At 49.1% G+C, this 24,639-nt stretch overlaps 1 protein-coding gene across 1 annotated transcript; it reads left to right on the forward strand.

The window, feature by feature from the left end:
• Positions 1 to 1,292: 1,292 nt before the first annotated feature.
• On the forward strand, positions 1,293 to 17,838 carry ZNF821 (zinc finger protein 821; the record flags this gene model as incomplete). The annotated part of the gene is made up of 3 exons (XM_089663265.1): positions 1,293 to 1,394; positions 3,757 to 3,923; positions 9,626 to 17,838. Coding segments are annotated over 3 exons (921 nt in total), but the record flags the coding sequence as incomplete, so codon positions are not given.
• Positions 17,839 to 24,639: the final 6,801 nt, after the last annotated feature.

Raw genomic sequence — 24,639 nt, forward strand, 5'->3', positions numbered from 1 at the left:
GCCGCCATTGACTTCGGTGCAAACTGGCGCCGCCATTGACTTCGGTGCAAACTGGCGCCGCCATTGACTTCGGTGCAAACTGGCGCCGCCATTGACTTCGGTGCAAACTGGCGCCGCCATTGACTTCGGTGCAAACTGGCGCCGCCATTGACTTCGGTGCAAACTGGCGCCGCCATTGACTTCGGTGCAAACTGGCGCCGCCATTGACTTCGGTGCAAACTGGCGCCGCCATTGACTTCGGTGCAAAATGCGGGGTCTGGGGAGAGCGGATATGGGGAATGCGGGGTCTGGGGAGAGCGGATATGGGGAATGCGGGGTCTGGGGAGAGCGGATATGGGGAATGCGGGGTCTGGGGAGAGCGGATATGGGGAATGCGGGGTCTGGGGAGAGCGGATATGGGGAATGCGGGGTCTGGGGAGAGCGGATATGGGGAATGCGGGGTCTGGGGAGAGCGGATATGGGGAATGCGGGGTCTGGGGAGAGCGGATATGGGGAATGCGGGGTCTGGGGAGAGCGGATATGGGGAATGCGGGGTCTGGGGAGAGCGGATATGGGGAATGCGGGGTCTGGGGAGAGCGGATATGGGGAATGCGGGGTCTGGGGAGAGCGGATATGGGGAATGCGGGGTCTGGGGAGAGCGGATATGGGGAATGCGGGGTCCGGGGAGAGCGGATATGGGGAATGCGGGGTCCGGGGAGAGCGGATATGGGGAATGCGGGGTCCGGGGAGAGCGGATATGGGGAATGCGGGGTCCGGGGAGAGCGGACATGGCGAATGCGGGGTCCGGGGAGAGCGGACATGGCGAATGCGGGGTCCGGGGAGAGCGGACATGGCGAATGCGGGGTCCGGGGAGAGCGGATATAGGGAATGACTTCATTCCATTGACTTCATACTTTAGGTGCGACCTGCGTAGACATCTGTGTCCTGCAAGCCGCAGATGTCTTGTAAATCGGAATACCATCTTCACTTCACCGGAAGTCGCGCAATTTCAAAGTCGGATCGGTGTGACCGGGGTGTTGTAGATGTACCGCTGTGGCATCTGTCAGCCTGTCATTGTGCATGGCTGCAGGCCCTGGCTGTACGCCAACACGTGTTACTCCCGGGCACAGAAATACACGGGGTCCTGGCAGTGGACGGCCCTCTGCACCCATCTGCATGAACCCTTCTGTATATACTGACCTAGGTTAGGAATCCAAGGATGTGCTGGAAACACTATAGATCCAGAAGATTTGTAATGAATAATTCTGTATTGAACACCAATGTGACTGGTCCTCTTTTCTCTGACCTTGCAGATTCCCCATTCCCTCGGGCACCTGGATTCCGTTCTGTATCTGTGCCCACTGTGCCAGCTGGAGTGTGACAGTCAGGAGCAGCTTATTAGTCACGTCTATCAGGTCAGTGAGTATATTTCTCCAGCAAGAGATGGGGTCCTTTTTCACAGTGGGGGGGGGACCCGTTTAGGGGATCCTCTTGCTCAGTAGGGGGGGGATCCCTCCGCTGATCCCCGCTGAGCAAGTGGATGACAGGTCTGTGTCCGCTCCACTGCTGCAGAGCGGACACATAGCAGCTCGCTTTCCTCAATGGTCGGTCAGATGAAAACGGACAGCCTGTCCGTTTCCATCCCACCCAATCCGACGGATGGATGGGGAATTAGATCCCCACCCGTCCTTTTTTTGCGGATCGGATTGGATGTCGGCCGGTGTAACAGTCCGGTTACACCCGCCACTCCCTAGAGGAGAATGGAGGTTCTGATTGGGTCTGCCTGAAAAACGGGCAGCAGACCCGATCGGAACGTCCGTGTGGAAGAGGCCTTAACTGGCTTGAAGCGGCTGTATGCACATTGATTAGGTGACTTCAGTGAGCCTGTATTCTGGGATGCTGTGCCTTACGGGTGCTTTCACACGGCGTTCTGTATGTCAGTTTTCAGCCGTCTGTTTACAGATTAAAAACAGACCGCCATTTATTTCTATGGACTAGCGGATGTAAACGGATGATCATCTGTTTCCATCCGTTAGTGTCGCTCCACTTCCTTAAACTGAACCTCTCCAAAACCGAGTTTCTTGTCTTCCCCCCAGCCCAGACACCACCCCCCATGGACTTCTCTATCACATCCAACAACGCCACCATCAAACCCGCCCCGCAGGCCAGAGTACTTGGTGTCATTCTGGACTCCAACCTATCCTTCCAGCCCCAAGTCCAATCTACAACAAACTCGTGCGACTCCACCTCCGCAACATCGCCAAAATCCGCACGTTCCTAACCCCAGAAACCACTAAACAGCTCATCCACTCCCTCATCATATCACGACTCGACTACTGCAACTCCCTCCTCACTGGCCTGCCTCGCCGCTGGCTATCCCCGCTTCAGTCCATCCTGAATACGGCTGCCAGACTCACCTTTCCAACCGCTCCGTCTCCGCCACCCCCCTCTGCCAATCCCTCCACTGGCCTCCATTCAGTGTCCTCCACCCCCCTCTGCCAATCCCTCCACTGGCCTCCATTCAGTGTCCTCCACCCCCCTCTGCCAATCCCTCCACTGGCCTCCATTCAGTGTCCTCCACCCCCCTCTGCCAATCCCTCCACTCAGTATCCTCCACCCCCTTCTGCCAATCCCTCCACTGGCCCCCACTCAGTGTCCTCCACCCCCCTCTGCCAATCCCTCCACTGGCTTCCAATTGCGCAACGGATCAAATTCAAAATCCTAACACTGACGTACAAAGCCGTCCACCATACTGCCCCGAACTACATCACAGACCTAATATCCAAGTACCACCCAACACGCACACTCCGCTCCTCACAAGACCTCCTTCTCTCTAGTTCCCTGGTCTCCTCCTCCCATGCCCGCCTCCAGGACTTCTCCAGGGTGTCACCCATCCTCTGGAACTCCCTGCCCCAACCCATCAGATTATCACCTACTCTCCTCTCCTTTAGGCGCACCCTGAAAACCCACCTCTTCAGGAAAGCCTACCCCACCCCCTGCTAATTGCCGATCTCCTCCACTCTTCCTACCACTCCATCCCCCACAGCTATCTCCTCCTGTGCCACCATCCCCTCCCTCCTAGATTGTAAGCTCCAAGGAGCAGGGCCCTCAATCCCCTCATGTTTTGCATTGTATTGGTATTGTTCTGTCCCATGTTCTGTCCCCCTTTGTAATGTACAGCGCTGAGCGAACTATCGGCGCTTTATAAATACTGTATAATAATAATAATAATCCCTTAGTGTCTGCATCTGTTTACATCTGTTAATGTTAACATCTGTTTTTTGAGCGGAAGAAATTCCTATTTAAAAAAAAACCCTGAAGGGACGAATATACAGATGTAAACGGACATACTGTCTGTTTTTTCATTGGTAAAGGATGTAAAAACTGACGAGAAACTGATGTAAAATGATCTGTTTGTTTTTTCTTTGAACTGATGAAAGGAAAACGGAACTCCCGTGTGAAAGGACCCTTAGAGTATATAGGAATTATTTGTAGGCACTGTGCTGAAATGAGGAATGGGGCCCCTTGTGCTGAAATGAGGAATGGGGCCCCTTGTGCTGAAATGAGGAATGGGGCCCCTTGTTTCTGGGATTGATGGAAACGCTGACAGATGAATCCCTTCTGTTTTGGGATTATAATGCTGCACCTCAAAGCATGGACCGCGAACGTGCCTTAGGGGGTGAAGTGACCATGCGTGTTACCAAACGGGATTTATCGAACAATCGCTACAAATGGAGACTTTCTACAATAAATCTTCCTGTCTGTTTTTCTTTCTAGCACACAGCCGCAGTGGTCAGTGCTAAGAGCTACCTGTGCCCGGTATGTGGCCGCGCTCTCAGCTCTCCGGGTTCTTTGGGACGTCATCTACTTATACATTCAGACGATCAGCTGTCTAACTGTGCTGTCTGCGGGGCCCAGTTTTCCACCCTTGCCACCTTCAACAGGTGAGAGGTGAATTTAAAGTGGTAATAAACTGCTCTCCCCCCCAAAAAAAAAAAAAACATTTCCCCTGCAAAAAAAAAGTCCTAACGTGCTACTATGCATCACATGATAGCACATTATGAAAGACTTACCTTAGAACGAAGCCCTCCAGGGGGGCTGACAGGGCTTCCATCTTCACCCAGTATTCCTTCCGGGTTCGAGGGCTCTGGCCACTTGATTCGCCGTGCCACGATGACGTCTCGGCCGCGGCACAGAGCTGTGAAGGAACGACACTGGTGTGCCATTCCTTCGGAGACATTGCGCCGGTGACATCATCAGCTGGAGGAACACTGAATATCTCCTAAATGGTGCAGGTTTAGGAGCTAATCCTCGTACCTACCTTGTACCTACCGGTAAGCTTCCTCATGAGCCGCCTTGTAGGTAGAAGTGTCCAATGGGAGTTTACTTCCACTGTACAGAGATCTAACATTTGAAATCGTTTTAATTTCAACCCTTCAAGTCAAACTATGATTTGTTTATGCAGGGAAAAGCAACATGTTCACTTCAAGAGGAAGTCCCCTCCCCCCCCCCCCTTTAAGTGCTGGTTCACATACAGTCCCGTGAATAAGTATTCATTTCTCTTGAAATGTCCCCCATGTCATGTTACAATGTATTCCCCCCCCCCCCCCCAAAAAATGTCCCCCATGTCATGTTACAATGTACTAACCCCCCTCCCCCCCCAAAATGTCCCCATGTTGTCATGTTACAATGTTTCCCCCCCCCTCCTCCCCAAAATGTCCCCCATGTTGTCATGTTACAATGTATTCCTCCCCCCCCCCAAAAAAAAAATGTCCCCCATGTTGTCATGTTACAATGTACTAACCCCCCTCCCCCCCCAAAATGTCACCCATGTTGTCATGTTACAATGTATTCCCCCCCCCCCCCCCAAAAAAAATGTCCCCCATGTTGTCATGTTACAATGTTTTCCCCCCCCTCCCCCCCAAAATGTCCCCCATGTTGTCATGTAACAATGTATTCCCCCCTCCCCCCCAAATGTCCCCCATGTTGTCATGTTACAATGTATTCCCCCCCCCCCCAAAAAAAAATGTCCCCCATGTTGTCATGTTACAATGTTTTCCCCCCCCTCTCCCCCAAAATGTCCCCCATGTTGTCATGTTACAATGTATTCCCCCCTCCCCCCCAAATGTCCCCCATGTTGTCATGTTACAATGTATTCCCCCCCTAAAATGTCCCCCATATTGTCATGTTACAATGTATTCCCCCTCCCCCCCCCTCTGAAATGTCCCCCATGTTGTCATGTTACAATGTACTCAACCTCCCCCCCCCGAAATGTCCCCCATGTTGTCATGTTACAATGTATTCCCACTCCCCCCTGAAATGTCCCCCATGTTGTCATGTTACAATGTAATCCCCCCTCCCACCCCCAAAAAAAATGTCCAGCATGTTGTTATGTTACAATGTATTTCCCCTCCCCCCTGATATGTCCCTCATGTTACAGTGTATTCCCCCCTCCCCCCCAAAATGTCCCCCATGTTGTCATGTTACAATGTATCCCCCCCCCCCCCCATGTTGTCACGTTACAATGTATTTATCGGGATTGGATCTGATGGACCGACACAAAGTGGCACATAATTGTGAAGTGGAAGGAAAATGAGAAATGGTTTCCAACATTTGTGACCAATAAATCTGTGAGAAGTGTGGCGGCATTTGTATTCAGCCCCCCGGAGTCAATACTTTGTAGGACCCCCTTTGGCTGCAATTCCAGCTGCAAGTCTTTTTGGGGATGTCTCTTTGCACATCTAGAGAGGGACATTTCTGCCCGTTCTTCTTTGCAGAATCCCTCAAGCTCTGTCAGACTGGATGGAGAGCGTCTGGGAACAGCACTGTTCAGGTCTGGCCACAGATCCTCCATTGGATTTGGGTCTGGACTGTGACTGGGCCATTCTAACACATGAAGATGCTTTGATCTGAACCATTCCATTGTAGCTCTGGCTGGATGTTTCAGGTCGTTGTCCTGCTGGAAGGGGAACCTCTGCCCTGGTCTCAAGTCTTTTACATAGTTAGTCTGGCTGAAAAAAGACAAAAGTCAATCCAGTTCAACCATTAAAAAAAAAAAAGTTATAATCCTACACCCACAGTAGACTTTTGCAGACTCTAACAGGTTTTCTTCTAAGATTGCCCTGTATTTGGCTCCATCCGTCTTCCCATCAACTCTGACCAGCTTCCCTGTCCCTGCTGAAGAAAAGGATCCCCACCACATGATGCTGCCACCACCATGTTTCACAGTGAGGATGGTATGTTCAGGGTGATGTGCAGTGTTAGTTTTTTGCCAAACAGTGTTTTGTTTTAGGCCAAAAAGTTCAATTTTGTTCTCATCTGACCAGAGCCCCTTTTTCTGTGTCCCCCACATGGCTTCTCGCAAACTGCAAACAGGACTTCTTATGGCTTTCATTCCAACAATGGCTTTCTTCTTGTCACTCTTCCATAAAGGTCAGATTTGTGGAGTGCACGACTAATAGTTGTCCTGTGGACAGATCCTCCCCCTGAGCTGTGGATCTCAGCAGGTCCTCCACAGTTCCCATGGGCCTCTTGGCTGCTTCTCTGATGAATGCTCTCCTTGCTCGGCCTGTCATTTTAGGTGGACGGCCATGTCTTGGTAGGTTTGCAGTTGTGCCGTACTCTTTCCAGTTTCGGATGATGGATTGAACAGTGCTCCGTGAGATGTTCAAAGCTTGGGATAGTTTTTATACCCTAACCCTGCTTTACACTTCACAACTTTATCCCTGACCTGTCTGGTGTGTTCCTTGGCCTTCATGATGCTGTTTGTTCACTAATGTTCTCTAACAAACCTCCGAGGGCTTCACAGAACAGCTGTATTTATCCTGAGATCACTTGACACACAGGGGGACTTTATTTACTAATTAGGTGACTTCTAAAGGCAATTGGTTCTACTAGATTTTAGTTAGGGGTATCAGAGTAAAGGGGGCTGAATACAAATGCACGCCACACTTTTCAGATATTTATTTGTAAATAAATTTTGAAAACCATTTCTCATTTTCCTTCTACTTCACAATTTTATGTGCCACTTTGTGTTGGTCTATCACATAAAATTCCAATAAAATACATTGACGTTTTTGGTTGTAACATGACAAGGGGAAAATTTCAAGAGGTATGAATACTTTTTCAAGGCACTGTACACTATATTACCAGAAGTATTGGCCCCACCCTCCCAATCATGTGATTCAGGTGTTCCAATCCCCTCCCAATCATGTGATTCAGGTGGTCCAATCCCCTCCCAATCATGTGATTCAGGTGGTCCAATCCCCTCCCAATCATGTGATTCAGGTGGTCCAATCCCCTCCCAATCATGTGATTCAGGTGGTCCAATCCCCTCCCAATCATGTGATTCAGGTGGTCCAATCCCCTCCCAATCATGTGATTCAGGTGGTCCAATCCCCTCCCAATCATGTGATTCAGGTGGTCCAATCCCCTCCCAATCATGTGATTCAGGTGGTCCAATCCCCTCGAATCATGTGATTCAGGTGTTCCAATCCCCTCCATGGACACAGGTGTATACAATCAAGCCCCTAGACATGCAGACTGCTTCTACAGACATTGGTGAAAGAATGGGTCGCTCTCAGGAGCTCAGTGACTCCAAGCGTGGTCCCGTGATAGGTGGCCACCTGTGCAATAAGTCCATCCGGGACATTTCCTGGCTACTAAATATTCCACGCTCAACTGTTAGTGGGATTATAACAAAGTGGAAGCAACTGGGAACAACAGCCACTCAGCCACCAAGTGGTAGGCCACGTCACATGACAGAGCGGGGTCAGCGCATGCTGAAGCGCACAGTGCGCAGAAGTCGCCAACTATCTGCAGAGTCAATAGCTAAAGACCTCCAAACTTGTTGTGGCCTTCAGATGAGCCCAACAACAGTGCGTAGAGAGCTTCATGGAATGGGTTTCCATGGCCGAGCAACTGCATCCAAGCCTTACATCACCAAGTGCAATGCAAAGTGTCGGATGCCGTGGTGTAAAGCACGCCGCCACTGGACTCTAGAGCAGTGGGACACTTGCCTTCCCCCCATGGTGCCTCTCTTTCTTTCATCTGTCTTCATCATGGTGCCATTGCTCCGCCCTGCTACTTTGAAATTCTTTTCCAAGGTCTGATCGCAGTATAGTCCGATTGTGCATGTGCGACACGGAGCACATGTTGTCATGCGCTGATTTCGTGCATGTGCTGTACAATGTTGCATTTGTCTGTTTTAAAAAAAAAAAAAAAAAGCCTTCCTCAAGATCTCCATGAGAAGATTTTTTATTTTTGCTAAGCAGATGAATGTAATGTCGTATGACCTCATGCGCTCCATCTCATGCAGTATGTACAACAGTAATGCAAGATCTCAGGAAATCTTGTAGACAAGGTACAAGATCTCCCTGGAGGCACTGATGACATTCCCTTTCCAGGGGGCGAGGCTGCCTCCTCCGTACCTTCAGGGAAACCAGGAAGTGGACACAAGAATGGTAAGTAAATAAAAAACTCAGTTTTACATGATACAGAGGTGCATGCTGATGTGAAATTTAGTAAAATAGGGGAAAGGTCCACTTTAACCACTTCCCGTCCGGCCCATGTACATAAACGGGTGGACGGGAGCAGTGCAGGAGCGGGAGCCCAAAGGAACAGCTGATCAGCAAAGTTTGCCATTGGCTCCAACCCCTGTGAGGAGGGAGTGGGGTGGCAGGGGGGTGAGCCCCAGCCACGCTGCATGTGTCTATGGATGCACACGTCTCGGCTCAGGAGTGTGCCTGCATGAGTGCCCCATTGAGGCCAGCTTACTATGCAGGCACTTGCAGAAGAGGAGCAGCTGAGAGCACCAACACAAGGGCCCCAGAAAGGGCGGTCAGAGACCATTTCACACAGCAGGTAAGTATATCTCATTTTTTATGTTAGAAAAAAAAATTTGCCTCTATTACCAGTTTAAATGGTGTGTTTATATCACGTACCTGGTGGTGGAGGCCAATGGAGAGAGGGCTTCCCTTGCGGCTAAGTTCCGGACTCCCCTGAGAGTGGGACAGCGGGAGTCAGGCCCAAAATTGCACAGGTCGCCTGTAGGAGTGCTGGTTGGTGGTCCACTCAGAAGCACAGCTGGTGCACGGAAATAGGTCTGCAGACAGGAGGCGCCTGTGCGTGGTATGCAAACCCTTCCGGGATTTAGATGTTTACTGGCTAGTCGGTTCAAGCCAAGGTCCGGTACCAGGTGGGAATCAGAGCGGACTTAGTCAGATGGGATAGCCGAGGTCATACACAGAAGAGAGAGAGAGAGTATCCATAAGCCGGGCCGAGGGCAGATCAGGGGTAAGGCAGAGTAGACAGGTCCAGGAGCAAGCCGAGTTGGTAACAGGAAATCACAAGTCAGAATCACAGGAACCAGGAACAGGGCACGGGGAGCTAGAGATCATCCAAAAACCAGAGGAAGTGATGAGCCTCCTTATAAAGACCGTCTGGCATCAGACTGAGTCTGATATGTACTTCTGCGGCCATGTAGAGTACTGGCAGAAATGCCAGATCTTCCAGAACTCTTGCCGTGGACAGGACCCTGACAGTTTAATTTTTAACTCCGTATTTTGAGGTGAACAAAAAAAAAATCTCTGTTTGACTTGAGTAGCTTTCCAGTCCGTTGTTCTAAGTCTCCTCCACTTCTTTTCAGTGAGAAGCTTCCGGAGCTTTTGTCTTCAGACTCTTGGAACCAGGACAACGACAAAACCCCCAACGGTGTGGAAGGAAAGGACGAGGATTTTAACCCCATCTACCCAGCAGGGGTGTTACTCGTCTGCAACAACTGCGTGGCCTACCGGAAGATGGTGACGTCTCAGACCCCCGCGGTGCGCAAGTGGTCAACTCGCAGGCAGAACGAGCCTGTGGAGGCCAGAATGCAGCGCTTGGAGCGGGAACGCACCGCCAAGAAAAGCCGGAGAGACAGCGAAACCCCCGAAGAACGAGAGATGAGGAGGATGAGGGACCGGGAAGCCAAGAGGCAGCAGAGGATGCAGGAGACGGACGAACAGCGGGCGAGACGCCTCCAGAGGGATCGCGAGGCCATGCGGCTAAAGCGCGCCAACGAGACACCGGAGAAGCGGCAGGCCAGACTTGTGAAGGAGCGCGAGGCCAAGCGGTTGAAACGGCGTCTGGAGAAAATGGACATGATGCTCCGGGCGCAGTTTGGGCAGGACCCCACCGCCATGGCCACTTTAGCTGCCGAAATAAACTTCTTTCAGCTTCCGGTGGGTAATGGTGACCTGGAGCAGCAGATTCTTGGGAAGATTGCACTGGACGATCAGAGTAATGGCGCTCTTCACTGACCTGCTGACATTTGTATCCAGCGGTAAAAGGGTAAAGAGATCCGAATCGGGAGATTTCAGTTTGGGTGAATGCTGACGCTACTGCCCCCTACTGGAGAAACAGCTGATCTCCCCATTGCAGTTGGGGTGGAGGGTGGATTGTCCGTCTTTTTTTCGGTTTCAGGCTAGGTTCACACCTACGCAGGGGCGGGATTGCGTGCGAATCGTACCCACTCCCACACTTGCAGCAGAAACGCGCGGGGGGAGGGTCACCCCTCCACATTGGAATGCCCATGCACAGACATGCATAGCACTTTTCCATGCAGCTGCAATATTTGAAAAAGTGACAGGAAGTGAGGGGAAATCTCACTAGTGGGGGGCACAGAAATTTTCATCGATTTTTAAAACTAAAACCAAAAACAGTAATCTATTGCAGCTGACCAATCATTAGATGCGCTGGCTGCATTCGTTTTCTTTTTGGTTTTTTTTTCACTTGGTGATCTGGCCAGTAACACTCCTCCTGTATTACAGCGCCCCCACTCTGGAGGAAGGGGCACAGCAGACGGCAGCGTTGTCAGTCAGGGAGGAAGGGAGTGTTATGCAGGCCATAGACGGGTTATTTATTGGCCAAATTGTCGGCCGAAAAACGAAAAATCAGTCATTCTGTTGCCACCAATACTTACGAAAATCGGCCGTTTTTTGTAGATTTTCCAGCATGACCGATAAAACTAACAAGAAGGAACCGCGAAAATCGGCCAACGCCATTGCCCACTAACGGTGCGAACATTGGCCGATTATTCCTTCATTCGAAAATTCGGCCGATAAACCACCCGTCTATGGCCTGCATTAGATGTACTAGCAGATTTAAATACATTGACACAGTGAAGCCAAACTCTAGCAGCAGTTTTTTTTTTTTTTTCTGAATAAAGGTTTGGCATAAAAACTGAAAGCTGATCATTGTAAGCACCCCTGTCAGTGTTAAATGGTTTGTTTCATGCCTGTACACTGATACATCTGGAAGAGAGCTTGTTCAGACTTACTGGCAGGATCACCAGATAGAAGAAAGCCTAAAAAAGAAAATGAATGCAGCCACCATATCTAGGAATTGGTTTGCATTTGGATGTAATCCTGCGTTATAGCTTGGAATTTTTAACTCATCCCAGTTCTATTCAGGACAAATTTTGGCTGGAGCTGACTATAATGGTCTCCCCGGGGGGTAGTCAGGGTCTCCAGTGAAGGTAGTCAGGAAGCCAGGGCATGGTTTGGTCCATTAGCATTCACTCAGAACTGAAATCCTCGTTTTCAGACTTGCTTGTCCTGGAAAGGCACCTGTACTTGTAGGAAACAAAAGCTGTGGATCAGGAAAGAGGTGGTCACTGCACTTTGCACTGCCAGTGTTTTCAGATCTTAAAGTGGTTGTAAACCTCAGAGATGAAATATGGACAAAGCACATCCCTCTATAATGTGCACTTGGCTCAGTCCAGAGCACTAAGTGTCATTTCTGTCTGCTGCCTCCTTCCTCTGCTACCTGCACGAGTCACTTCTGACAAGTTTTCCTGACACCAAGAGAAAAATGGTGACAGGGGAGGGAGCTCCAACAGATTGACAGTCTCAGATCTGTACCTGTGTGCTGTGGGGAGGGGGGTGTCTCTAACCTCCTCTCACTGAGCTCTGCAGTGTGTAATTTCACCTCTCTGCCCCTTGTTTTCTATAGTCTCAGACAAGCTTTATAAATTCAGGACTTTGAACGGATGTGGAGTTTTCCTGACACCAAAAGAAAAATGGTGACAGGGAGGGCACAGTCTGTGATTGACAACCTCAGCTCTGTTCCTGTGAGCTGTGTGAAAGGGGGTGTGTGTCCCTTCTCTCCAATCGTTTCTAAGGGCTCTCCTCACTGAGCTTCGCGGTGTGTAATTTCAGCTCTCCATCCCCTTTTTTTTTCTGACAGCTCAGACAATCTTTATAAATTCAGGACTTTGAACGGATGTAGAGTTTTCCTGACACCAAAAGAAAAGTGGTGACAGGGAGGGCACAGTATGTGATTGACAACCTCAGCGCTGCTCCTTTGAGGTGTGTGTCCCTTCTCTCCAATCAGCTCTAAGAGCCCTCCTCACTGAGCTTCGCGGTGTGTAATTTCAGCTCTCCACCCCTTTTTTTCTGACAGCTCAGACAATCTTTATAAATTCAGGACTTTGAACTGAAGTAGAGAAGAGAAGACTACAGATAAACAGGTGCAACGTATATAGGAGGATTTGTTTTATCTCTGTGTATCACCTGAGGCCAGTCACTTCGCTGGGTACATGGAGGGTTTACAACCACTTTAAGGATTACTATAGACATGGGTGCCTCCATGTGGTCTGGCTGATGCCGTGGCAAAGGAAATGTGGCGGGTTGGGTGAGAGAGACTCAGCAGCCATATTAGCTTCCCAGAACACTAATGCAAGTAGCGCCAAGCTCCTCCACAACCCGCCCTGTCATCCAAAACTGGGAGAGATTTAACCCTTTCACTGCCAGAGCCGTTTTTGCATTTTTTTTTTCTTTCACACATTTAAAAAAAAAATAATTTTAGGCCTGAAGATGACAGCCCCCCAAACATTTCTATATCTTCTGAAAGCAGACACCCTAGAACGGGGGGGGGCGCAACCTTAACCCCTTCACTCCGGCGCCTCCCGGCCCTTTAAGGGTTCCAGAAGCTGGGAGGCGGGGTTTTAGGGACATGTGACCGCCATGACGTGCCGTACATGGGGTGAAAATCGACCGATTTTTTTTTTTCGGCTGAAAATCGGACCTGTTGGAAAATTCGTGATTTTCGACTCGATGGTCAAATCGTACGATCGTTTTTCCGAAAAGAATATGCACACGAGCCGTCACCTGGAAGGAACAGAAGTTTCGCCTGTTATATGGGGTGAACTTTATGACTTAGTCGGCCGATTTTCGAAATCAATGATGGCGCCATCGGATTACCGAGCGAACGTTTCCGATTTTCGGACAAAAAAATTGTTCGGAATTCGACCCATGTGTGGCCTGCATTAGACACAATCCTGGTGGCTGCAGCCTCTGGATTGTGTGTAAAGCCCCCTCCGCTGTCATGTCTGCATGATGTACGAACCTGGCAGCGAACGGGTTAAAGGCCTTGTTGCTAAGCTGTTTCTGGAGAGGCGGCGCTAGGCCAGCCTACAGATCCTGACGACTTTACTTGGTCCACCACTGACCTGTAGCGACCATGCGCACATTGGGTGTCCGGACATCTGATGAGCGCCTTTTCTTGGTCAGTGAAGGTGAGGTCAGGGTGTGTAACGGAACCGACCCCAGACTGCACTTGGGTACTTCCGTTAGAACGCCGCTTCCCCGTCCGAACACCGACCACAGACACCACAGCCGACCATACAAGACTAGACGCCACCAGTCATGAAGTAAACCAGGAAATAGACTACTTTATTTTAACACAGATACAAGATATATACATTCAAGGGAACAAGCCCCCCTCCCCCTCCTCCCTGCATAATGACACAGGGCGGGGCAATCTACCTTTTAGTAACAAGAGACACACCAACAGACAGTCCCATCAGGAGGGAAGGCCGCTGGAGACACCCCCCCCCCCCCCCACCAAGCCAATACACAAACATACATCCCATAATAGTTTGCTCCCAAGCAAGACACACAATAGAACAATGGGATGCAACCACATGGCATTAAACAATCAACCCTCCACCCCAATATTTGGATAGATCACCTTGTACCCCTTGTACAGGGTGACTTACACATAAGAGGGTTATGGGGGGCTGAGAAGGGTCTCCAGACCTCTCCAAAGTGAGCTGTGTTCCATGGACCCCCCACCCAAAGTGACTCCCGTCACAGGGTGGTAGCCTAGGAAAAGCCATTGAAAAGGACAAGTCTACAACGGTTCCTTACAAGGGGAGTGTCACCTTCCTATACATGGGCAATCTCTGTTACCGTCTTTCCACCAGGATTTTGTTTTCTGCAACATTACAGGTGCCTTTTTAAAGCTAACCTGTCATTCTGAACAAATGTTTAACTATCTTGTTGCAAACATCTAAAGGTGTCTTGTAGACCTTCAGGGTCTATTCATACCTAGGTGGCTTCATTGCTTTTTCCATTGAAATGCATTTCTATTCATCAAAATGTTTTCACTGGAAGATGCATCGGAGGTAGAAAGAACCTCCTAGGTGATAAAAGGCCCTCAATGGTCATTGAAATGTCCTTTGTGCCCCAAGGACCTACCAGAACCCACATCACCTGCCTCCCAGGTGGCAGACAGTGGGGGAGATTTACTAAAACTGGAGAGTGAGAAATCTGGTGCAGCTTTGCATGGTAGCCAATCAGCTTCCAGCATAACTGCACAAGCTGAAGTTAGAAGCTGATTGGTTACCATGATTTCACGCTCTCCGGTTTTAGTAAATCCCCCCCTTTCAGTCTTTGTGAAGCATTGCTTGGATGACAGAGAGGCTGGTTCCTGCTGAGATCCTCCACCATGACCCAATCTCCTCAGGGCAGACACCGCTCTGTGTGTGATGTCCCAGAGGCCTGCACTTCCCTATAACTAGCACTGCTTCCAGGAGCTGGCCAATGGCAGCCCATCGAATTTTGGTTGTGGCAGGATCTTTTTAAAGGAAAACTGTCCAGAGAGAATCCATTGATGACCACCAGATTGGCTTTGACATGACATGAGGATATTTTAACCTTTCTACATATTCGTTCTGAATCTAAGTGTTGAATCCCAAAAGGCCGACACTATGGCCAGGCAGCCAGTATCAGGGCAGGATCTAGCCGCTCTGATCTGGGGGTGTGGGGAAAAAAGTCAAAGTACTCCATACACAACTGTTACTTGCCATCCCCCCTTCCTACATCCACAGCTGTCACCTTTGTTTCCCCCTCTACATTTATAGCCGTTACCTCTGCATCCCCCTTCCTCCATCTACTCCTCTCACCTCCACCCTCTCCCCTAATCACAACTGTCACTTCTACATCCCCCTTGCATCCACAACTGTCACCTCTGCATCCCCATCTATTACATCTGCATCCCCTTTCCTCCTTCCACAGCTCTTGTTTTTGCACCCCCACTCCATGTACAGCTGAAACCTCTGCATCCCCCTCTACATCCACAACTGTCGCCTGCCATCCCCCTTTCTACATCCACAGCTGTCGCCTGCCGTCCCCCAGCTGCATCTGCAGCTGTCGCCTGCCGTCCCCCTTCCTGCATCCGCAGCTGTCGCCTGCCGTCCCCCTTCCTGCATCCGCAGCTGTCGCCTGCCGTCCCCCTTCCTGCATCCGCAGCTGTCGCCTGCCGTCCCCCTTCCTGCATCCACAACTGTCGCCTGCCGTCCCCCTTTCTACATCCGCAGCTGTCGCCTGCCGTCCCCCTTCCTGCATCCGCAGCTGTCGCCTGCCGTCCCCCTTCCTGCATCCGCAGCTTACGCCTGCCGTCCCCCTGCCTGCTTCCGCAGCTGTCGCCTGCCGTCCCCCTTCCTGCATCCGCAGCTGCCGCCTGCCGTCCCCCTTCCTGCATCCGCAGCTGCCGCCTGCCGTCCCCCTTCCTGCATCCGCAGCTGCCGCCTGCCGTCCCCCTTCCTGCATCCGCAGCTGCCGCCTGCCGTCCCCCTTCCTGCATCCGCAGCTGTCGCCTGCCGCCCCCCTTCCTACATCCAAACCTCTATTCAAATCTGTCACCTCTGCATCCCCCTCCAGCCACAGCTCTCACCCCTGCGTTCCACTTCCTCCATCCACTCCTCTCACCCCCCCCCCCCCACAACTGTCCCTTTTAAATCCCTCTTCCATTTACAACTGTCACCTCTGCATCCCCCTTCCACTCCTCTCATCTCCCCCTCCCCCTTCACAACTGTCCCTTTTAAATCCCTCTTCCATCTACAACTGTCACCTCTGCATCCCCCTTCCTCCATCCACTCCTTTCACCTCCACCCTTCCCCCCTTTTCACAACTGTCACTTCTACATCCACAGCTGTCACCTTTGTTTCCCCTTCTACAGTCAGATTGGTCACCTCTACATTCCCCTTTCCTCCATCCACACCTCTCATCTCCACACCCCTCCCTATTCACAACATCCTCCATCCACAGCTGTCACTATTGCATTCCCCGTCCTCTGCCCCCCCCCCCCCAGCTGACACCTCTGCACCCCCAACTGTAAACCAACCCCAACAACACCTGGCTCTCCCACGGCTCAGTTCGGCTGCCTGAAGAGAAGGAAAATGCCACCCAGGTATGGTGATCATGTGACTCGCTCCACTTCTGCCACCATAGCCACGCTGGTGTTGGGGTATCCAGTGCCGTCAGGTGGTGGTGAGAAGGACGTTATCAGTACTGTGGAAGCTGCAAGGCCCAGATTTGGAGTGAAGCCAAACTGTTCTAAAGCATTATGTGGTGGTGAAGTCGACCCCGGCTTCTAATTATTATACAGGATTTATGGTGCCAACAGTTTGCTCAGCACTTTACAATATAAAGGGAGACAATACAGCAATGATACAGTTCAATACAAGAGGGTTAGGAGGGCCCTGATCCTGGGAGCTTACAATCTAGGAGGGAGGGGCTAGTGGTACAAAAGGTAGTAACTGTGGGGGATGGACTTGTAGGAGTAGAAGATTCCATTATTAGCTGAGGGCAGGATAGGCTTCCCTGAAGAGAGAGGTTTTCAGAGATCACCTAAAAGTGAGCAGAGTAGGCGATAGTCTGATAGATTGGGGTAGAGAGTTCCAGAGGATGGGGGAAGCACTGGAGACGAGCATGGGAGGAGGAGACAAGGAAGCTAGAGAGCAGGAGGTCGTGGGAGGACGGTTTGGGTGATATTTGGAGATCAGAACAGCTTAGAGTAGAGGGGGAGGTCGGGGATTGGGGGGGTCTTTATCAGCCTCTCTGACATGGCCATCTACTGACCCTTTGAATTCTGGAAAGTCCCCCCAGGGGCTGGGGTGTATCAGACGCCTGCTATGCTGTAAAATGACAGAACTTCAGATGAATGACCAGGTTCCCTTTAAATGGGCCGCACACGGGGACAAGCAGTGCGAACTGTAATTCCTTTTAGAATGTGATACTTTGTGATCGGTTTTATTTATACCTCTTGCTTGATTTCTCTGACCGTCAATCACAAGAACAGAGACAAGCCCTGTACCGCCTCCTGGGGGCGGACAACGTGGAAATCCGTCGCTCAGGATTATAACAAAAAAAGAAAGAAAAAAAGTCGATGTCTTCATTTGTGGTGCGCACATCCCGTCCACCCATTCCAGCGACAATGAGACGACTCTTCTATCTGTGCCGGGTTCACGAGTCACGGACTGCAATCTGAGAGCGGAGCCGACTCCGGCCCTTCCATAGCCGTGCAGGGCTGAGACTGTCTTATTAAACAGGGTATGAAAAAACAAAAACGCAGAGCCGGCACCCAGTTCCCATGGCCGACGCCATGCCGTGTCTGAACTCTGCAGCGCGTGAGTATGTGTGTTAGTATGGTTTTATTTATGTGTGTGTGTCTGCGTGTGTGAACAGAGGTACTGCAACAGCATCAGTGTAACTGTACAAAATGTTATGTGGAGACAATAAATTATTTTAATATAGAGTGACACTGGCTTTAGTTTTACACAAACAAAATCCTATACAAAACCTTTCGCCGCTCACCTTCATACCGGTCCGTTGGTGACACCTCTCATACATGTATATATCTGCATTTTTGTTTAACCTCCCTAGCGGTCTGATTATGTCCATATTTCTGTGCTCAAAGCGGCACTTTTTTTTGCATTGAAATATGTCCTTTTTTATTGTAGGCCTGTAATTCTTAGGAATAACTCGCTGAAATCTGTCTGAACAAGAGTCTAGTAAACATCCCGGGTATGATAAAATTTGAAACACGAAATCATAAATTATAATTTAATAAATAATCATAAAAAAAAATAATATAATAATAATAAATGTAATTCAATAATATAATCAAACCAAAAACACTGAAATGTGAAATATAGCGCCAAGTTCGCACATCGCTGAGCTCAGTCGCAGAATCGTTTTCAGTGTCTGATGAGGAATTTCCCCCACCAATCATTATCACTCAATTCTGCAAGTGGTTCTGATTTACTATCGCTGTTCTCTAGCCGGTCTAAAACCGCGTCTGACCTAAAGGGACGCTTTTTGGACGCCATGGACGTTTCTCAGTTGCCAGGCAGAAAGAACAGTAAAAATGCAGGCAGGGCGCCGGACAAAGCACTCGGGACACAATGTATGTGAAATGGTTTGATACAGGAATGTTATACTATGTGATTTTAGGGAATTTGGTGAATATCATTTTTTACAACTTTCAAATTTCCCGCTAGTTCCATCCCCCGTACGTCCCGACGTCGCAGGGAACGGAACCCGGAAGACAGATGCCGGCATCGGCCAGAGGAGATTACAGGGGACACTGCAGGAGGGACATCGCGGGAGCGAAGGACAAGGTAAGTTCAGAAGAGATCCCGGAGCAACGCTGCAGTGTATTCCCGAGTGTAGCTCGGGGGGGGGGTTACCGCTTGTGGTGCTGAAACTTTACCCCGAGCTACACTCAGGAATACCGCCAGGGGGGGTAAAAAAAATTACTTAGAACCCCCTAAACACTCTATATTTTTGAAAGCAGAGGCCCTGGAGAATAAAATGGTAGGTGTTAGTGGTGCACTGAAATGAAAATTCTGCTGTTGAAACTGAAAATTCAGGATGCAAAATCCAAACCGTTTTTAAAATTCAAAGCGGAGTTCCACCTGGGAAAAAAAAAAAAAGTCAGCAGCTACAATAAATATATATAAAATACAGACACCTGTCTCCAGTCCAGCGGTGTCCTCACCACCACTGATTTCACTGGCCGTCCTGTATTCTAGGTGGCGGCATCTTCAGTGTGGGCACCCGGCTGTGACAGCTTGCGGCTTCACAGCCGGGTACCCACTGCGCATGCGCGAATGGTCCTGTATTCTTCTGGGACCTGTCACATGTCCCAAAAGACTACGGGTGGGGGGGGGGGGGGGGACACACGACTTCCGCTTCTGATCGCCTAGGCAATTGCAGCGGAAGTGGGAGCGGGTACCCGTCAAATTTGGGTACCTGCTCCCCAAAAGGCGCCGATCCTTAATGCGGAGTGGGGGACAAAGGCTTAAGGCGGAACTTTCCCTTTTTGGTGGAGCTCCGCTTTAACCCCTCGCCTACCAGGCACTTATACCCCCTTCCTTACCAGGCCAATTTTCAGCTTTCAGCGCTGCCGCACTTTGATTGACAATTGCGCGGTCATGCAACATTGTACCCATATGAAATTTTGATCATTTTTTTCTCACAAATAGAGCTTTCTTTTGGTGGTATTTAATCGCCACTTGCCACTTTACTTTTTGCGCTATAAATAAAAAAAGTGCAAAAAATTTGGAAAAAAAAAAAAATTTTTCTTTGTTTCTATTATAAAATTTTTCAAACAGGTATTTTTTCTCCTTCACTGATGTGCGTTGATGAGGCAGCACTGATGGGCACTGATAGGCAGCACTAAAGGGCACTGATAGGCAGTACTAATGAGGTGGCACGGATAGGCGGCACTAATATGCAGCATTGATAGGCGGCACTGATAGGTGACACTGATGAGTACTGATAGACGGCACTGACTGGCATCACTGCTGGGCACTGACTGGTGGCACTGACTGGCAGCACTGCTGGGCTGCACTGGTGGGCGGGCACAGGTGGGTGGCACTTCTGGGCACAGGTAGGTGGCACTTCTGGGCACAGGTGTGTGACACTGCAGAGTGGCACAGGTGGGTGCACTGCTGGGCACAGGTGGGTGGAGCTAGTGGGCGCACTGCTGGGCACAGGTGGGTGATCTGCTGGGCACAGGTGGGTGGAGCTAGTGGGCGCACTGCTGGGCACAGGTGGGCGGAACTTGCGGGTGGCACTGCTGGGCACCGATCATCAGGGCACTGATCATCAGTGTCCTGATGATCGGTGCCGATCCCCACTGTGACAACTGCCGGTTCTCGGCAGTACTTTCCTCACGATCTGACAGCGTGAGGAAAGTGCAGCCGAGAACCGGCACTTGCATTTCCCTGTGATCAGCGTGGCCGTAGGACACAGCGATCACGGAGATCGCCGGGTGCGCGCCCCCTGGGGCGCGCAGGAGAACGCGTTCTGGGGGGACGTCATATGACGTCCACCCAGAACTGGCCGGCCGCAGTGAAGCCGTCATTCGGCTATCTGCGGTCGGCAACTAGTTAATCAATGTGGCTGGCATTTTTGCATTGGGGTCACTAGGGGACATTTTTGCATTGAAGTTATTGAGGACGCAATTGTGCATGAAAGTCTATGGAACGTGATTTTGCATTGAAGTTAATGGAGGGCGCTTTTGCATGAAAGTCTATGAGACGTGATTTTGCATTGACGTCACTAGAGGGCATTTTTACACTAAAGTCAGTTGGGATGCAACTTTGCATGAAAGTTTATGAGATGCGATTTTGCAGTGAAGGCACTAGGGGGCGTTTTTTTGTGTGAAAGTCTGAGACGCAATTTTGCATTGATGTGACTAGGAGGCATTTTTGCATTGAAGTCAACAAGGATGCAACTGTGCATGAAAGTCTATGAGACGCGATTTTGCATTGACGTCACTAAGGGGCGTTTTTTGCATGAAAGTCTATGAGACACGAATTTGCATTGACGTCACTAGGGGGTGGTTTTTGCATTGAAGTCACTAAGGGGCGTTTTTTGCATGCATGTCTGAGACGTGTTTTTGCATTTAAGTCACTAAGGGGCTTTTTTTGCATGAAAGTCTATGAGACACGATTTTGCATTGCAGTCACAAGGGGGAAGTTTATGCATTAAAGTCAATTGGGACACAACTTTGCATCAAAGTCTATGAGATGCCATTTTGCACTGAAGGCACTGGGGGGGTTGCATGAAAGTCTATGAGACACCACTTTGCATGTATCGGCGGTCATTATCGGCACCTTTTTTGCTATTGGCATAATAACCCGATAACACTATTTTTGATCCGTATATTTTGGGTGCCGATATATTGGTGCGGCCCTAGTAGGTGTTACTTTAGATTTTTTTTTTTTTTTTTACTTTTTTTGTACGCTCTCTTTACATTTCCTTATCATTTTTATTGCTATCACAAGGAATGAACAATATCCCTTGTGATCACATGGGTAGTGACAGGTTCTCTGTACTGAGGTATCTGGGGTCTGTTAGGGAGAGCAAAAATGCAAATGGAGGAAGTATCTTCAAAATACAAATCTTTGCAGAACTGAAAGATGAACTCCAAACCGCTATACACAGATGACCTGCTAAAGGAGATGCAATGGTGTCCCTCCCCTCCTGAGATGTATACAGCCCTGCTATAAAGCACAATCCTGCCTGACATGGCAGACCTGGTTTTTCTCTGCCGCAGCTGCTAACCACAGTCTTCTCTCTCCCCCCAGCCTGTGATTGGACAATTAAAAGAGAAGCAGCAGATTGATTAAAGAATCACTTCATCGCACTGCTTTCTCCTCCTATCAGCATGCCCCTTACGTTGTAGCACACCTTACTGGCTCCTTGTGCTGCTTCTCCCTCCCCTTCTCTAAACTCTGCTGTACAGGGACTGCAAGTGACCTATATTTTCTAATGGTGACCCTGTATATATACACATTCTATTGCCAAACGTATTGGCCCCGCCCTCCAAATCATGTGATTCAGGTGTTCCAATCCCCGCCCAATTATGTGATTCAGGTGTTCCAATCTCCTCCCAATCATGTGATTCATGTGTTCCAATCCCCTCCATGGACACAGGTGTATACAATCAAGCCCCTAGGCATGCAGACGGCTTCTACAAACATTGGTGAAAGAATGGGTCGCTCTCAGGAGCTCAGTGACACCAAGCGTGGTCCCATGATAGGTGGTCACCTGTGCAATAAGTCCATCCGGGACATTTCCTGGCTACTAAATATTCCACGCTCAACTGTTAGTGGGATTATAACAAAGTGGAAGCAACTGGGAACAACAGCCACTCAGCCACCAAGTGGTAGGCCACGTCACACGACAGAGCGGGGTCAGCGCATGCTGAAGCGCACAGTGCGCAGAAGTCGCCAACTGTCTACAGAGTCAATAGCTAAAGACCTCCAAACTTGGTGTGGCCTTCAGATGAGCCCAACAACAGTGCGTAGAGAGCTTCATGGAATGGGTTTCCATGGCCGAGCGCTGCATCCAAGCCTTACATCACCAAGTGCAATGCAAAGTATCGGATGCTGTGGTGTAAAGCACGCCGCCACTGGACTCTAGAGCTGTGGAACACTTGCCTTCCCCCCATGCTGCCTCTCTTTCTTTCATCTGTCTTCATCATGGTGTCATTGCTCCGCCCTGCTATTTTGAAATTCCTTTCCAGGGTCTGATCGCACTATCGTTTGATTTGTGCATGTGCGACACACTTATTTCAAACGTGCTGTACAATGTTGCATTTATCTGTTTAAAAAAAAAAAGCCTTCCTCAGGATCTCATGGGGTTTTTTTTTTTCTGCTAAACAAATGAATGTAATGTCTTATGACATCATGCTCTCCATCTCATGCACGAGTACAGTGGGGATTGAAAGTTTGGGCACCCCAGCTAAAAATTTGTATTAATGTGCATAAAGGAGCCAAGGAAAGATGGAAAAATCTCCAAAAGGCATCAAATTACAGATTAGACATTCTTATAATATGTCAACAAAAGTTAGATTTTATTTCCATCATTTACACTTTCAAAATAACAGAAAACAAAAAAATGGCGTCTGCAAAAGTTTGGGCTCCCTGCAGAGTTAATATCTTGTACTGCCCCCTTTGGCAATTATCACAGCTTGTAAATGCTTTTTGTAGCCAGCCAAGAGTCTTTCAATTCTTGTTTGAGGTATCTTTGCCCATTCTTCCTTACAAAAGTCTTCCAGTTCTTTGAGATTTCTGGGCTGTCTGTCACGCACTGCTCTTTTAAGGTCTATCCATAGATTTTCAATGATGTTGAGGTCAGGAGATTGTGAAGGCCATGGCAAAACCTTCAGTTTACGCCTCTTAATGTAATCCCCCGTGGATTTCGAGGTGTGTTTAGGATCATTATCCATTTGTAGAAGCCATCCTCTCTTTAACTTCAGCTTTTTCACAGATGGCATCAAGTTACCATCCAAAATTTGCTGAAATTTTATTGAATCCATTTTTCCTTCTACTCGTGAGATGTTCCCTGTGCCACTGGCTGCAACACAACCCCAAAGCATGATTGATCCAACCCCATGCTTAACAGTTGGACAGAGGTTCTTTTCATTAAATTCTGTGCCCCTTCTTCTCCAAACGTACCTTTGCTCATTCCGGCCAAAAAGTTCAATTTTAACCTCATCGGTCCACAGAACTTGTTTCCAAAATGCATGAGGCTTGTCTATATGTTCATTTGCAAAGTTCAAACGATGATTTTTATGGTGAGGACGTAGAAGAGGTTTTCTTCTGATGACTCTTCCATGAAGACCATATTTGTACAAGTATCTCTTTATAGTGGAATAGTGACCACAACTCCAGTGTCTGCCAGATCTTTCTGGAGGGATCGTGCAGTCAAACGTGGGTTTTGTTTGTTTTTCTCACAATCCTGCGAGCTGTTCTGTCTGATATTTTTCTTGGTCTTCCAGATCTTGCTTTAACTTCCACTGTTCCTGATGACTGCCATTTCTTAATTACATTCCGAACAGAGAATATTGACATCTGAAAACGCTTTGCTATCTTCTTATAGCCTTCTCCAGCTTTGTGAGCGTCAACTATTTTCAGTTTCAGTTTTCTAGACAACTGCTTAGAAGAACCCATGGTGCTGATAGTTGGGGCAAGGTCAGATGAGTCTGGGCATTTAAAACCTTTGAGATTGACATCACCTGGTCTTCCCAGACGATGACTGAGAACAATCCATGACACTGGCAGGTCTCAGCTTTGCAAAGGGGGCAGTGCATGCTATAAATTCTGCAGGGTGCCCAAACCTTTGCAGACGCCATTTTTTTGTTTTCTGTTATTTTGAAAGTGTAAATGATGGAAATAAAATCTAACTTTTGTTGACATATTATAAGAATGTCTAATCTGTAATTTGATGCCTTTTGGAGATTTTTCCATCTTTCCTTGGCTTCTTTATGCACATTAATACAAATTTTTAGCTGGGGTGCCCAAACTTTCGATCCCCACTGTACATGTACAACAGTAATGCAAGATCTCATGAAATCTTGCAGAGAAGGTACAAGATCTCCCTGGAGGCACTGATGACATAGTGGTAGGCTATGTCACATTACAGAGCGGGGCCAGCGCATTGCATAGTCCTCCTGGGGGCCCATTTAGAAATATATATCTATAGTGGAGTTATTTCTGCCTTTCATATTTATCTGGAGCTCAACGCAAAATAAATTTTT

This window comes from Staurois parvus, unplaced genomic scaffold, assembly GCF_062004578.1.
Source record: "Staurois parvus isolate SC_StPar_1 unplaced genomic scaffold, SC_StPar_1.0 ptg001644l, whole genome shotgun sequence".
NCBI lineage: Eukaryota > Metazoa > Chordata > Amphibia > Anura > Ranidae > Staurois > Staurois parvus.